This window comes from Mesoplodon densirostris, chromosome 10 (genome assembly GCF_025265405.1).
Source record: "Mesoplodon densirostris isolate mMesDen1 chromosome 10, mMesDen1 primary haplotype, whole genome shotgun sequence".
In the NCBI taxonomy this organism is placed as follows: domain Eukaryota; kingdom Metazoa; phylum Chordata; class Mammalia; order Artiodactyla; family Ziphiidae; genus Mesoplodon; species Mesoplodon densirostris.
In genome coordinates this window covers 87,465,864-87,483,154 of record NC_082670.1, presented here as the reverse complement: position 1 = coordinate 87,483,154, position 17,291 = coordinate 87,465,864, and the positions used below count along the sequence as shown (strand labels likewise).

The 17,291-nt window shown below is 37.9% G+C and overlaps 1 protein-coding gene across 2 annotated transcripts in view; it reads left to right on the top strand.

Moving 5' to 3' along the window:
• Positions 1-17,291, top strand: part of SUCLG2 (succinate-CoA ligase GDP-forming subunit beta) — a 255,795-nt gene that overhangs the window by 58,726 nt on the left and 179,778 nt on the right. For both annotated transcript variants that reach the window (XM_060110702.1, XM_060110701.1), the window contains exon 2: positions 3,002-3,143. In XM_060110702.1, the coding sequence (XP_059966685.1) occupies positions 3,002-3,143 (142 nt within the window). The remainder of the gene's footprint in view (positions 1-3,001; positions 3,144-17,291) is intronic.

Here is a 17,291-nt window from a genome sequence, read left to right as displayed (position 1 = left end):
CCAAAAGTCCACAAAGGTTTATTTTTCACTGCACATTCATTGTGATTTACCTGGGGATGTTCAGTCCTCACTTTTAACCCCTGGCTCATAGATCAACTACCATCTTGAATATTGCCAATCCCCAGGTCAAGAGAGAGAGTGTTTGGGTGGGTGGGAAGGTTGACAATCAAATGTTGGGCCTGACATGTCACGCACCGTGTGTACTCATGCCTTATTAGCTAGAACTAGTTACATGGCCTCACCTAACTTCAGGTATGGCAAAGAACTACCTGGGAGGAGGACAGTTAGGAATATTTGTTAGTTTTCATTAATGATAGTTACAGAGAAAGATAATAATACTTGACTTCTCATGATTTTTTTGGCCATTAGATAATATAAACACTGATTATAATGCCTAACCTGTAGGAAATGCTCCATCAATAATAGGTAGAACAATTATTATTGCTGTTGTTATTATTCAGCAGCATGCTGTACACCATCCTTCTACTTAGTAACTTCTCTTCTTTTTTCTTCCCCATGAAAATGCAGAAGTAGACTTAACTTGTTCCTGTCTAGATGTATCACAAATTCTTAATTAATGAAGTCGAGTTAATGAAGTTTTAGACCCAGTCAGGGACCCTACTCTTCCAAGTTTAGGATTGACAAATATCGGGAACTATTCTGTAAAACGATCACTTTGTGGAGTGATAGCTTGGGTATCAGCAGTGGCTTTGGAACTATGTTCACTGTGTTGGTTTTCAATTTAAGAGCCACAGACTTTAAGCAGCTTTTCATTTTGAGTCAGTGTAGAAACAGTCAATATGTATTATATGTCTGTGAAGCTGGTCTCTGGATCAATTGCAATTAGTTTGCAGCAGATTGCATTAACATATCTAAAATTAATATAGTGAGTGTTCTGATGAAAAGAAATTGACCATGACCACACTATGGCTGTTTTTAGTCTCTCTCAAATGTCCTTTTCAAACAGTATTTCTTTTTTTCTTCTGTTAATGGCTTTAAATTGGTACATCAACATAAACTTAATCTATTGATCCTTCCCCATTTGCCTTTTACAAGTGGTCCCAGAATATGGCACATATCATGTTCAATCTCTTCTTTCTTTAGGGGGCTTTTACTAAATGCCTCAAACTGAATTTTTCTTGGCATGTTACATGAGGTGCTGTTAAGACTACTAAGTTGACAAGTACATTCATTTTTGAATTGCTGTGTTTTTCAAATTACTAATGTTTCATCAAGACTTAAAAATTCAGAAATAAGAATAACAAATCATATACAGTTAACAAATTATATACAGTAAACAGTTGTGAGCACTGCTTGTCTAACAGTTTATTTTTATCTTAGCATTATCTGTTTCTAGAGAAGAAGTGTGAGCAACTTCAATTTTAATAACATCATTACCAGTATTTATAAGGATGGAACAAAGAGAGAGCTTGAGGCTTGATCATGTTGAAATTTGAATTTTTTTACAAGTGTGTGTAAATTATGTTATGTTTATTTTAGATCTGAAGGACTTTTACTTTTTTTAGAGAAAGTCAGTTTCTGGAAATGAAAAGTTATCTATATCGGGACAAAAAGACAAAAGGCAGGATTTATTTATTTGGCTATCTAACTGGTAATTTTTTAGTATCTTCTGTATGCAAAGCACTGTCACATTCTTCATAAAGACACAAAGAAGTTGAAGACACACTCTGTCCTTGAGTAGAACCCAGTCTTGCTGTAAGGTTCTGGAGCCTCTTTGGAATGCCTCTCTTCCAAAAGAGCTTCATGAGTGCGTTGTAGCTTGGAGATGCCAGAAGAACATGCCATTTTTAAGGACACGTTAAAGGTCCTGAAAGCTAGTGTTTCCATGTGGTAAAGCCCTGTGGACCTCAGTTTATGGTCTGCATGATATTGCTCAGACATCCACTGAGGTCCTTGACTGAAGCCACTAGGAGGTATGTCAGGTGATCTTCCACCACCAGTCTTGTGAGCCAGTTGTGTGATTGATTTTTTTGGTTGGTTTGTGTGTTAATGGCATCGTTATCTTACCTCTAGTGAACTGTGGTTCCTTTGCATCATAACTCATGGACAGAAGTGAAACTAAGTGTATTCATTTTTTTCTTTTTTTCTTTTCTTTTAAAAACAAGGCTTATGGATTTGATAGGGAATGTCGATCTTATTCTAAAGAATGAGAAGAATTTATTTGTTCATGTCACTCCGTCCTTTGATTATTTTCTTCCAGCACAAATATAAACTAATTGATTAGTGCATATTGGAAAACCACTTTCACATGATTCTTACGCAGAGTTACTTTAATACACAAATTGCAGTTTTTAGGAACTAGTAGTTTAATTAATGGTGACTTTTTCAAGTTGGTGTACTCAACTTTGGTGTGTGAAAGAGATAATATCATTAAACACTTAGTGACTATACCTAGAGTCCATTAAAAACCACAACAAAGAAATGGATTAGTCTGTGGCCCATTGACCTCAAAGAGTTGAAACAAATTTCCTGAGATACCTTATAATGATTCATGCTGTGTGTACAGTTATTAAAATAATGCTTTGAGCTTTGTTTGCAGTGGAGATGGGGGAAACCATATGCTATATAACAGAGTCCTTAACATTTTTTAAAATAACTTTTTACTGAAGTCCTTATAGACTCACAGGGAGCTGCAAAAATAGTGCAAGAGTACACAGGTGTACTCTTCCCCCAGCATCCCCTAGTGTTGACATCTTACATAGTTTGAGTACAGTATCAAAACCAGGAAATTGACCTTGGTACATTCCTGTTAACTAAATTACAGACCTTATTCATTTAGGGGTGTGTGTAGTTGTCCTTAACATTTTTGATTAGAAAAACAATTAAGCATGAAGAATTCATTATAGATTTTTTTTTTCTTTTGCCTCCAAAATCTCTGTTGCCGATTGCCTTCTGAGGGTACCTGTAAGACTGGCCCTATAAGTTGACTTATTTTTCATGCTGTTGTAAGTCTCCTTATCTCTCTCCCCAATTTCTCTAGGTGATTCAGTTAACCCCCAGAAGATGGTTGAACCTGCAGGAATACCAGAGCAAGAAACTAATGTCTGACAACGGAGTGAAAGTTCAAAGATTCTTTGTAGCAGACACTGACAGTGAAGCTCTGGAGGCTGCTAAGAGACTAAGTAAGCTAATTCATAATAGATGAAGTATGCTTGGCCAAATTAGTGAGTTCACAGGTAGTGGTTTCCCACTACTTAAATTTCTTTGTTACCGGTTATACTAACAGTGACAGGTACAGTGTAGAGCTTTGAGTTGCAAGGGCAAAATGCCCAATTAAGAAAACTTTATTCTGTTACATGAGATAGCAGCATATGCGGTGCCACTCTATGTAATTTTTCCAAGTCTCTCAGTCACCGTTTCACCTAGTTCTCTTATCTGTGGTTTAGTGGCTGCAAGAAAATTGGTTGAAGAGTGTAAAGTGTCAGAGAGAAGCCCGTTGCAGGGTAAGGCAGGCAAGACAGTTGGCATCCTTTATTAAGCCTCTTAGAACATGTGGAAAGTTTCCTCTGAGTGACTGGAGGAGAGAAAGGGAAGACTGTGCATTTTGAAGTCCTGCTGACTTTGGTTCAGTGTTTTGCCCTTTCATTTATCAGCTCTATAACTTTGCGTAAGCACCTTTTCTGTGCCTCGGTTTCCTTGTCTGTAAATCAGTGCTAATGTGTGTACCTCCCAAAGCTATTAAGAGCCTTTAAGGGAGACTGCACACTGGTACATGGTAGAAAATCTAATCAGTTCCCCTAGTTATAGATTGAGAAATTAGGACTCAGATTTTGCTGTTTTTCAGTGAATATTCCTTCTTTTGCCATATAGACTCTCTCGTTGTCAGTCTGGATTAGCATTGTCCATTAGAAATATAATGTGAGCCACACAAGTATTTTTAAATTTTCTAAGTTACCTTAATAAAAATAAAAAGAAACAGGTGAAATAAATTTTAATAATATATTTTGTTTACCCCAGTATATCCAAAATATTATCATTTCAAAATGTAATTAATATAAAACAATTTTCAAGGGGTTATTTTATATTCTGTTTTTGTGCTAATACTCACAAGTCTGATTTATATATTACATCACCAGGACATCTCATTTCACACTAGCCACATTTCAGGTGTTCGAAAGACACATGCTGTCTTGTGGCTACCCTGTCGGACAGTGCAGATCTGGACTGTAGAAGGATGTGCATGTGCATTCTTTGCCTGCAATCTTGGAGAGCAGTTGTTTGCCATTAAAAAAGAAAGCATAGGGCATCTGCTCACTGGCCTTTCCCAGGCAGCTGTAGCAAAGTTTGAGAGTGCAAAATAGAGGCAGGCTCTGTATTTCAATTTTCCAATTTTCTGTGCTCTTTTAAGAGTAAGCGATGAGGTGCTTCGGTTAGTAATTGTTCTTTTATCTCCCTTTCAGAGTTCCCCCTGGTGCTTACACGCCAGATCCTTTCTCTGTTATTTCAGTTGAAATGTATATTTATTTTTTCTTTCAACAAATAGTTATTGTCAACCACGTGTTTTAGGCATGGTGGATGCAGTTGTGGAAGATGAGCAAGCCCTTTTTCTTCTTCAAAGTTACATTCTAGAAAGGAACAAATTTGTAATTTTCAGATACTAAATGTAGAAATTGAGAGCAGTCTATATTTTAAGAAATGAAAATTGGTTTTATTCTCAAGAACTATCAAAATTGGTTTTTATGGTTAAAAAAAAACCCAGTAAAATTAGACTTACACTTGGATCAGAGTTCCACAGTGAACTGTGGTAATAGACTCAGTAAAGGTTAGTATTCTAACATCATTACACGAAAGGATCGTTTTTGTTTTATACTCCTCTGGTTTGGGGATTGGGTAATGAGAGTAAGAAGTGTGAAGTTCAGGTTGGTCTTTGGTCCTCACTTTCCCTACTGTTTTCTTAAATGTGCTGACACACTAGTAGTCCAGGTCTAAGGATCCTTCTTAAGGAAATTCTAGAAGCCAGCTGCTTACCCCCCACCCGCCTTAAGTGGAGCACGGCTAAGAGAATTTACCATTCAGATTTTCAAAGAGATTTGGAGTTAACCGGACTAATTGGCGTCTTAGTCATGGATTTGTTTTATAAGCATTTATTTAGCCACCACTTTGTGGGTGGGAATTGTATACTGTGTTTGTCAGACAGGATTTTTGCTCTGGAAGAATTAGCAAGGTGATGTTTATATGCCAAGGCAGGGTGGACAGAGGGGAAGAAAATCAGCTTTTAAAAAAGACATTTTGGTTCCTGAGGAGTGGTTTTTAAGGAGAATGAAACTGGATTGAGAATGATGTGGCTGCATGTGTGCCTTGGCCTGTGCATACCTGTGATCATCCTTTAGATGGGGTGGCCCTGGGAAGGCCTCACTGGGATCCTGCTTAGAGCTAAAAGAGAATTTAGAGAACTAATCTGAGCACCTCATTTTCTGAATGAATGAGTAATCCTCCTCTTACTCAGTAAGTCGTTTTGGGAGAAGGAAGATCTCTGATTTTTGTTGTTGAGTAGACAGTTTTGGTCACAGGGGAAATTTATAGTACTGGAGAAGGAGATGGTACCAAGTCTAGTTGGTTAAACATGAAACAAGTTGATGGTAAATATGAAAGGAGGTATGCACATCATTGAGATTGCTTGGAGAGAGCAAAACGAAAAGAAGCTGGCAAAACTTCACCCTGTTTATGTTCTTGTCTCTGTAAGATTGACAAAACCAACAGCACAATTGGGAGTTTTACCAAGGAGATTTGAGGTTAAGGTTGAAGCTGGATCACACATATGTCTTTCTGACTGTCCTGAAAATGGGACCTCCACTTTATAATTACAGTATTTTAATGGGAAAAAATTACATAGAAGAATAATATGCATAATGTGCAGTAAGTGCTATATAAGATTTTATTGTTGTCATCATCGGCAGCAGCAGCATGTAATTCCAAATGGTTCACTGCTGTCATGATGCAAATTCACAGACAAATCAGAGACATCTGATAATGAGTATTCTGTCGATTGTATGTTCGGAGAGTTCACATTATACTTTGCAAAGTTTGTAAATGATTGAAATGTACTTGCTTACCTTTCTACTTTATTGATATTTGAATATGTCTTGAAATAAAATGACATTTTATAAAATATTTTGAAAATAAATACTGATATTAGCCATGCCTGTGATTTCCATTGTAATCTCTGTGTAGATCATCTTACAAATCTCTTTCTTTGTGTTTAAAGTCACATTGCTGGTTTTCTGTTTGCCATCCACTTAATGGTATCTCTGTCTTTCCTGGCCCAGATGGAGCTTGTCATCTCTTGGTTGCTCCAAACTCTTTCTCCCTCTTAGCTCTTCCTACTTAACCCAGCTGAGATATCCCTGTGTCATCTTTAATGCTTCTCATGTCTGTCATATTCGGTCATTTGCCAAAGCCTGCCATTTTTAGTGCAGCATCATTGTTTTGCTAAAGCAACTAAACAAAAAACTTGCCAGGGTTGTACAGCTAATAATTGACAAAGATGGGATTTCTACCCAGCCAGGTTGGATTTAATCTCTTCTCCAAGCATTTTTCCTCTTTGCTAACTTGATGATGTTGTTCTTGGGAGACTTTAATATGTGAGTCAGCATTTTTAAGATAGGAAATGCATATTAATAAAATTAGAAGATTGAATTAAAACTAGATGTGGCAGGTTCTAAGCCTCAATTTATAGAAACTGTAATCTGAAGATATTAATGATTCATTTTGTTGTATCTCTTTGGGCAATAGAACGTTACACTGTGTAGTTATAGAAATCTTGTTAATTGGACCATTTGTTTCAAATGGGTAATGGGTAATGCAAACCTTTTGTTTCTGAAACAATTCATAATGATAAGCTATTGAGTGAGATCCTCATTTTGTTGCACAGAAAATGAACTTACGTCTGATTGAGAGAGTAAATTTGGTTTGGTGAATTAAGTGTTTAATATATGGATAATATTCATTTCTGCAGCATTTTTTATGAGCTACCTTTTGTAATCACGCTTTCAGGAAGGAGTTGTTTCCTTTGCGTATAATTTTCTCAGGAGATTTATTAATTATACGGATTTCTACTGTATGGATTACATTTAATGTATACAGTCAGCAAATAATTACAGAATACCTATTGTGTGCATGACTAATTTTTATGTTGTGTTTCAATTCTCTTTAAAAATGAATGAAGGCATAAGTCTTTCACATAACTCAAAAGGCCTGTCTCAAAGATGTGTATAAAAGAAGAGACGAAACTTATCTAGGAACACCACTTTTTAGTTTTTGGAATCTCCACAGTTTATTAATTATTCCATTCATATTGATATGAGACTCTCAACATTTGATTAAGCAAGAAGATTGTATTTCAAAAACTCAGTTTTATTTCTTGCCGGGAAAGAAATTGAAATATGAATGGAGAAATTAATCTTTTCTCAGCTAATGACCTGCATCCTAAAATGGAGATACGGAGCTTTTTATTGAACTCGGCCAGCTTTGGAGTGCTTTCAGCTACAATGTGTTTCCATTCGTCAATATTATAACTTATTCTTTTCGTTTTATATAATTACATCCTAAAGCCTGGTGAATTACTTACACCATTAAGGAGTTGTACTTTATATAAAAAGGGAACTGCTGCCCATTGACTACTGATTGACATGTACTGTTAATCCTGTACGCAATTAAATGCATAGTAAGCCTCCTTGATTGTTGTGGCTTTGTCATATCACATTATGTGGTTAGGATCTTGCAAAAAGATCTTCTTATAACCTTTGTGTTGAGATGGTAGTCATTATTGTCTTATAATGATAGGTGAGGATAACATTGATTACTCTGTAGTAAATCTTCTTTTTACCACTGTACCAGCTGTCCATTATTTTGAACCTGCAGTCAAGAATGCAGTTGCAAGGGTGATGACAAATGCGGGCCATCAGAGGTTGAAACAGTGTCTACTTTCTAGGAATTGTGGTGGTGACTCATCCAGACAGAAGGTGTTTATCGTAGGTCCTGAGACATAGTAAATGATCAATAAATATTATTGTTACTCACAAAATTTTCATTTGCCCGTGTTTACTTACAAATGCTCCCTAAAAGAACACCTGAATTGACCTTAAAGGCTTTCCCTGACTATGTTTATTAAGAGCATCCTGTTCAACAAATTGTAACCTTTAATAATATTTCCTATTGAATATATTTTGCAAAGAGATTCCCCCCCTTTTATAAAATGTTCTTTTCTCTTCTTCCTAAGTCTGCACATATAAATGGGCTTGTCTGGTCATCTCCTTAGAATTCCTCTTTGCTAGAATGTCTTTTCCTAATTGTCTTGTGCTGTTCACTGAATAGAAGTAGCAGGAGACCCATCAAGTGAAAGGTGAGATTAAGACAGGTTGTGGGCAGGCAGGCTTTATGGGAGTGAACATTTAGCTTCCTGTCAGTTTCCTTAGAAACAAATGAGAACAGGGCTTTGAAAGTCAATACCTCAACTTGAATTTTGGCTAAGGCAAGGGTTAGTTCTTCTCACATTTTAACCAATAAAAATAATAGTGGTGGGATTTAACCTTTGGCCTCTTGCCATGTTTCTAGCATCATGGTGAGCATTTTGTAAGTGTGATTTCATGTAATCCTCATTTAAACCAAAGGGGCTTTCCTTTTGGAACTGGTTCCAAATATCACCAGATCCTGTGTGTCTATGATTGTTTATTCACGGTGACTAACATAATTTCATTCAGTCTTTTCAGTTTGCCATTAATGGACTCACTTATTAATTTTTTTAAAGGTACCTCACTATGAATGAACAAAGAAGTTATGTACATGGTCTCATTTTCCAGGTCTTTCCTATGAATTATTTGTGCCTGAGGTCTTTGACTCACCCCAGTGTATATTGTGGTAGTTCTAAATCTACAGAAGATACCTTATGGGGTTATAAATGTAGAAAAGCTTTGCCTGGGGTAAGTAGGCATAAAAGCTAGCTTCTTATTATCCATCTGTCTGGACATATTGGCCTTTTTAAAGAAATCTTAAATATAAACAGATAAATCTCTTTTGATTATCAAAGGAATATGCTTATTATTTTGATTTTGGAAAATATAGAAAAGCACAAAGAAGGAAAAACCTCCTATAATCCCATTACCCAGAGAGAACCTGCTTTAAGATCAACATATTTCCCTCCATTTTTCTTCTACATTCATTCAATCAGCAACATTTATTTCTGTGCACATATTTACATACATATAATTGAGAGAGAATGTTTGTTTTTAACTCTGGGAAAATACTATGCATATAGTTTTATGTCCTACTTTTAAAAGTCCATATAATAACATGAGCATTACCTAAATATTAAATATGTTTTTCAGAAATATTATTGTAATGGTTGTATGGTAATCCCTAGATTGACTATATTATTTCCCACTGTGACTTACTTAGATTGTTTTTTCTGTTTTTGTGTGTTAGGGAATTCTAGCTTATGTAACTTATAAACTGCCCAATTCTCAGCAGCTTAATACAATAAGGAGTTCTTGGTCACATAAGAGTCCAATATGGTGTTCCTGCTCTGCCTGTAAGTGGTGACCCACAGATTCAGGCTCCTTCATCGTTTCACTCTGTCCTCTTCAACACGTGTGTCTCAAAGATGACCTGGGGATTGTGTTTGTTTCAGTCACGTAAGAGGGGAAGAGAGCATGGAGGATTGCGTGTGGAAGTTTTGCACATACTGCATCACTTCAGCTCACATTCTATTGGCTAAAATTCATCAGATGGTCACAGTGAACTGCAAGAGAGACTGGGAAATACAGTCTCAATGCATGCGTAGGAAGAAGAGGAAATGGGTTTGGTGATCCTGGTAGCGGTCTCTGTAGCTTTTAGAATTTGGGGGAAATTTGTCTCTGCTTGGCTTAGAACGAGCATGGACTGTACAGTCAGAAAATCATCCCAGGTCTACTTTGGTTACTTAAGCCACAATTTACTTGACTATAAAATTGAGGGTAATAATACGTATGTCAAGGAATGATTCAGATTAAAAAAAAGACAAACATAGCACATGCCTCATATAAACGAGGTGCTCACCAATTTACCTTCCTTCTTTCTTCCTTCTTTTTTGGTCTGAACTGAGTGAATGTTTCAAGCCATCATAAAAGACATATAATAACAGCTATTAAGAACATCAACAGCAGATAAAAAACAAACAATGCTCAGTGCTTTTGCAATAACACTGGAGTGTTGAACTATATTTAGTGTACAGCTCGTCAGATGATTTGATAATGAATATATTACTCATATACTGTTGGTTGATATTTTCTAGGGAGATGGAGGTATGTGAAGTCAAAAGTTGCATAATTTTGAAAGAAAATGAAAACTGTTCTTTCTTACATTGCAACAGAATAAATATTACCTAAGGAATTATGCTTTTAAGAGGCTACGTTGTTCCCCAAGGTGGTTGTTACAAAAGTTGGCAATGTTTAACAGATGTTCATAAATAGTACTAAGGCTCCACTTGAATTTTCTAGGTTACTTACAAAAAAGTCAGGAAGTGAACTGAAAAAATTTTAAATATATATATTGCTTGGTCTACCTTAGGATGAAAACCAAATGAGTAAACAAGCTACCTCAATTATGTATCTTTTTTTCCTTTCATTCAACATGGAACAAGCTAAGGGATTTGTGAGTCTGTTATTTTTCTCAAATTAAATGTGGACCAAGTATTAGAATTTTTTTGTCTTTCTGAGCGAATATACCAGCCACTTCAGTATGGGGGAAAAGAAGTATATGGGATGTGGATAACAGGGGGAAAATAACAGTGCTAAAAGTATTTGATATGCAAAAATCAGACTGTTCCCAGAGTCTTCAGGTGCAAGGTGTAGCACTGAAAAACAACTTTACATAAATATATATTTTCTTTCTAGATAACCTACATGAGTATCATAAATATGAGAAAATCTTCATCCCTTCACTTTCTTCTTGCTCAGAATCCCTTACTACTTTTCCCTGTTTGCGGATTCACAACAATTAGAAATTCCCTTCAATTCCTCGTTTACTGAATGTTTTTTTTTATAATGATAAAAAAATTGATGCCGAATAGTATCATGCATTTCCTGTACCTATTTAGAAAATCACCTGTTTTTTCTTTATAATTTATTAATTTATTGAATTAACATTGATTGAATTTTGAATGTTGAACTAGACTTGCATTCTTGGAATGAACCTGCTTGGTCAAGGTATATGATCTTTTATTTATTATTGGATTCTGTAATAAATATTTTGTTTAGAATTGTTGTGTCTGTGTCTCTGAGGGCTGTTGGTCTCTACTTGTTTTTGTAATGTCTCTCTGTGGCTTTGCTATTAGGATAATGTTGGCTGCATAAAACGAAAAAAAGAGCCACCCCCACCCCTTGCCCCTTCCTCTGGCAACCACCAATTTGTTCTTTGTATCTTTGAGTATGGTTTTTTTTTTTTTTTAGATTCCATGTGTAAGTGAGATCATATGGTATTTGTGTTTTTCGGTCTGACTACTTCACTGAGCATAAGAACCTCAAGGTCCATGCATGTTGTCATAAATGACAGGATTTCCTTCTTTTTTAATGGCTGAATAATATTCTGTTTTACATACATGTGTATGACATCACATATCCTTTATCTAGTCATCTGTCTATGGACAATTAGGTTGTGTCCAAGTCTTGGCTGTTTAGTGCTGCAGTGAACATGGGGGTGCATATGTCTTTTCAAGTGAGTGTTTTTATTTCCTATGGGTCAATACCCAAAAGTGGAATTGCTGGATCGTATAGTGGTTCTATTTTAAACTGTTTGATGAACTTCCATACTGTTTTTCACAGTGGCTGCACCAATTTACATTCCCACCAGCAGTGCAGATGTTGTCATCATATTGATGTGGTTTTTGCTGTTATGGTGAGCGGTGTGCACCACATCTCAGTGTGCACAGGGTGGGGGCAGAGGCTGTCATTTAACTTGTGGTGTGTTGTTTCTCAGAAAGAGGAAGCACATGACTTATGAGACAGTTGTGGGCTGACCTCTCCACACAATACTCTTCACATAAGAAAGAAATTGTATGTGTTCCCGTAAACCAGGACAGGTTTCAAGATTCATCTGGCATTTAACATTTTTTTAAGTGTCTCTAAGCATAGATGACCATCCTTATTGGTTTGTCTGGATAGACTTAGATACATCTTTTGTTCCAGAACTATTATTAATAGCAATCACATTCACTCTCAGACTATCTTCATTTAAACAATAAAGTACATGATCACCTTACTTGTAGAGTTACTTTAAGAATGACTCCTTGATAACAATGGTCCTTTACTGAAGCCTGTTTTATGGAATGGATTATGATGGTTTTAAGTATTACACCATTAATTCATGCAGCTTTTAAATGAAGAATGAAGAGGAGGTGAAAGGGCCTTCCTGATACTCTTAGACAGCGGCCCCCAACCTTTTTGGCACCAGGGACTGGTTTCGTGGAAGACAGTTCTCCCACAGACCGGGGCGGGGGATGGTTTCAGGATGATTCAAGCACATTACATTTATTGTGCACTTCATTTCTATTATTATTACATTGTAATATATAATGAAATAATTATACAGCTCGTCATAATGCTGACAGGAGGTGGAGCTCAGGCAGTAAAGCGAGCGATGGGGAGTGGCTGTAAATACAGATGAAGCTTCGCTTGCTCGCCTGTCACTCACCTCCTGCTGTGCTGCCTCATACCAGTCCGTGGCCTGGGGGTTGGGGACCCCTGCTCTTAGGGATGACTTCAGGAAGCCAGCGTATAAGCACAGGACAAAGCTTAGTTCTCCATTCCAGGGCCAAGGGTGCTTCCCATTCATCTTTGCTTTCCTGGTACCCAGAGCATAGTATAGGTTCCATAAATGGTTACTGAATGGAAAAATTAGTAAGAGAACAGACACTCCAAGAAACCTTCCATCTAGGTTCACAGTTGCCAAGCAGGACTTCTATGATGTACACACTCACTGGGTTTTCTCTTATGCCACTGGGTCATGTCCTTAAATTTGGCTTAGGGAGAAGGCAAAACTAAGGGAGCAGCAGCCCCATGGGCCATGGTGGAAAGGTGGGAGGTCATGACGGGAGATGTCAACCTGGCAGCTTTGCCTGCTGCCAGCATCCTGGCAGAAATTAGTTTAGGATTTTCCTCAGGCTGGTCCTCCTGTCTAATGCCACAAAACAGCCTTGGCCAATATGTGGGGATGGTCAGGTCTTCTGATATTGCCAGGAACAAGTGTACTTAGACAAAGACAGCTTCACTTTCTGCCAGGTTCTCTCTGAGTTCTAGCAGGTCATGGTATTGATAGTCGCTATTTATATCACACAGCTGTGCTTTCAGTTATAGCATCACTGGATGTTTGTTCATTTAAATTGAAAGGTACCTCAAGAATGCTCATTTCAGTGCCATTTTTTGTTACTTCATCTGCCTACTGATGGAAGAAAAATATTGCACAGTATTGCACAGTAGCTTTCCATCCTTGCCATAGTGTTGTGTTTATTACCCTTGGATAAAATAAGAGAGTGGACTGTAAGGAAACCAAGGGAGGGCTCAAAAAACACTTGTAATTTAAGTAATCTTTTCTGTGTGATGTTAATTCATTTAACAGTGATTGGGTGCCTCAAATGATTCAGGCACTGAGGTTGGTTGGGCACAAGGATGACCAAGAATAGTCGGTGCTTCTAAGGTGTTCACTGCCTTGTAGAGAGACTGATCCATAACCCCTAGGAATGCAGTGATGGTAGAAGCATGGCTTAATGTTATGGGCACACAGAGGGGAAAGGTGTACCTATCCCACTGTGGATGCTGAATGATCAGGGACGACTTCCTAGAAGAGGTGAAAATTACATTTCCTTTTTGGCTCTTTATTAAATCTAATACATCTAATGAACAGACTTTATTCTGACCCTAGAATGGAAACCTTGGCCTTATTTTTTTTCTCTTTGGTTCTGATGGAAATGATCTCTCAAAATGATTGGTGAGATATTGGTAATACTAGCTTTGAGGAGAGAAGCCATAACTTAGATCATTTTGTTATTTGTGTGTCAAGGTAGTTACCTGTAGGAAAGAGAGAAGTGTGCTGTCCAAGGGAAGTGTAGATGGCTGCCTTCTTAGATAGGATTCTGTGGACTGTGCCCTAAGGGATACTACTTTGACTAAACTCCAGACCTCTCCTTGCCTTTGTAGGTTGTGAAACTTTTGGGAACCCAATCAGAATTCATCAGACTGTAGAGGTTGGATACTCACCAACCAAACTTATGAGAATGATGTATAAACCAAAACCAAAAATGGAATGTTTTTTCTTGCAACTGGAATGTTCATATCTGCCATCCTGTTTGATGTCTTATAAGGCAGACCTGTTGTTTTACCTTTACACAGGTTTTTCCCCTTCTCAAGCAGAAGAGTAAACTTCAACAGAAGCTGAGACTTTCATTTACTCATGGACTCAGTAAATATTTATTGGGTGCATGTGCCAGGTGGTGGAAAATACAACAGCTAACATTGTCTTGAGAACTCCGTGTATGTTTAATAACTGCTGTTAAATGCTTTGCCTGGGTTTTCTCATTGCATCTTCATAAGACATTTCTGAGATATGTCATCATCCTCATTCCTAGTTTATAAAAGAATCCTCTTGGAGGCCCCAGGTGGTCCATATAGGTTAGACTCTGAGGTCGCACCTTCACTAACTGTACTAGTGGGCTTCACAAATTCCAGGCCAAATGAAGCACCTCTGAGTGACAGAAAAGCAAAGTCAAGGGCCCTTCTGAGCCCAAAGTCAAGTGACCAAGGCCTCTAGCATCGAGAGCCCTGTTCATAAGGTTGTTTGCCTTCACCTGGGGACTCTGATCCATCTTTTCATACCCTCTTGCTCCCTAAAGCTTCATGTAAAACACCCTAGACTGGGCAGGCCCCCATCAAAGCCCTCCCTTCCTGCTTGAGGCCAATCTGGCATCCCATCTCCTGGGTTGATTTTATTAGTCAAAACTGTGAGGAGTGCTGGTGTGTCCACCTCCCCTGCCATGAATACTGTAAGCAGCACCCATTAGCTGAACAAGGAACTGGGTCTGTTGTGTTTCACATTACAAAGATTTTCTCAATATAGAAACACATCCGCTGCCATGATTCAACACCTTTTAACCTCACAGTTGTTGGAGTTTAAAGGGGTCTTTTGTGAACATTGAAGTCCCTGAAGAAGGTGGACAGCTAAAATTTTCCACTAGGCCAATAGTATGGAACAATAACTAATGATGGAGAATGGGCTACAGGTCTTTCATTGCTTCTGTTTTAACTTCTGTAGCTAAAAGGCCAAACAACTTTTTATTTGTTCAGCTTCCTTTGATTTAAGCAAAGTAGTTTTAGTGGTGGTGGAGGGTTGTTAATAGGGGTTTGATAATGAGGTACTCTTTCATTTGGAAAATGTGGTACAACTAAAGTCTTGTATAATTCTCTCTGGTTTTTATAAGCTTATGTCCAGCTAGCATCCCCCCCCCCCATTAAATCCCTTTGGAACTTTTAATTTAAAAACTGTATCAGTGATGGATAAACATAATCTATAGCGCTACTATTGTATCGATTCTCACTTTCTGTTGTCAATAATAAAAATCTTTTACACTTCAGACCAGGAAGGTATCAGATTAACAGATTTTCTGGACCACTGGACATCATTCAGTTGATATTCAGTTACTTATTTAGAAAATATTGAATATTTGAGCTTGGTGGGGATACAGAGTATAAACAGATCAACAAATTATTTACAGAATGCGAGAAGTGCTGTGACAGAAGTAAACAAGTGGTAAAATCATGGAAAGCTTGGGATGGTCAAGAAAGTCTTTGTGGAGGTGATTTAAAGCTAACATGTAAGGATGAAAAGGAGCCAGTCACAAGAAGCCCTGGGAGTAAGGTGTTCTAGGCAGAGGCAGCAGGTGGGGCTGAGATCGTGTATTAGAAAGAGCTTTCTCAGTCGAGAAACAGGAAGGAGACCAGTGAGATTGAAAGGCAGTGTGGTGAGAGGGAGATGAGAGCCCAGATCATGCAAGGTTTTGTGGGCCAGGTAAGTATTTTGAATTTTATTCTAAGTGAAATGGGAAGCTACTGAAAGATTTTGATAAGAACCCACATCAATTTGGTATCACCTCAACAATGCTAGGTGCCAAACCATCCCCAAGCTTCAGTGAGTCATTTGTTCTTGCTCAAACATCTGCATATTGGCTGATCCAGGGAGGTCTCACTGGGCTTGGCTATAAGCTACTGTTTGGGTCCAGTTCTGCTCCATGTTACTTTCATCCTCCTGGACCATCAGGCTCGCTGGGGCAAATCTTCACAGGGAAATGGCCCAAATGCAAGAGATTGAGCCCAGCCACTAGCATATTTCAAGCCTCTTTGCAGTACCATCTGCTAACATCCTACTGGTTGAGCCCAAAGACAAATGACCAGGATCTATAGTGGAGGGAAAGTCAGGGGGACATGGCAAAGGGCGTGAATCCAAAATGGGGCCAGTGATTCATTTGACTACAAGCAATGGCCTGATTTTATCTATTTTATTAAAAGTTCACCAGTTGAATTAGGGCGACCAACTATCTTGATTGCCCAGGAATGAGTGGTTTCCTGGGCTACAGGTCTTTCAGTGCTAAAAGCAAAAAAGTCCCAGGCAAACTGGGATGAGTTGGTTACCCTATTATGGATTGTCTGATGGTGAGTTGATCAGCAGGGCTGCAGGAGAAGTAGGGAAGAGGTAGGCTGTTATGATTATCCAAGTGAGAGAAGACAGTGGTTGAACGGTGAGGGTGGCAGAGGAGCTAGGGAGAAGTGGATGTCTTAGGGAAATATTTTGAAGTTAGAGCTCAGGAGTCTTGCTGGTATATGGGATGTGGTGGATGAAGAAAGGAGTTAAGGACATGTTAGACCAGTTGAATGTAGTATTTGCTAGAGTATGGTGATCTGAGTAGCTGAAGAGTAGAGTAACAAATTTTGATAATTATTGCAAGAATATGATAACAAAATAGTACTTGCCAATGCATTCTATATTGTAGTCACACAGTATGGTATTTCTTTTGAAAACCACACCAAGGAAATCAGTGAAATCAGTGTAGAAGTTGCTATATATCGACCCAGTCTTATAATAATGTAAACAAATTGTATCAGAAAAATAATTGCCACTAACAAAGGGAATCTTCCTAATAGCCTTCACTGGCTACCCCAGCTCATCACAGCACTTTACTCCTATAATGAGCAAACAAGCCATGGATATTGGAGAATGAGTGTGTTCTCTTCATTTTGATTTGTCAGTGGCTC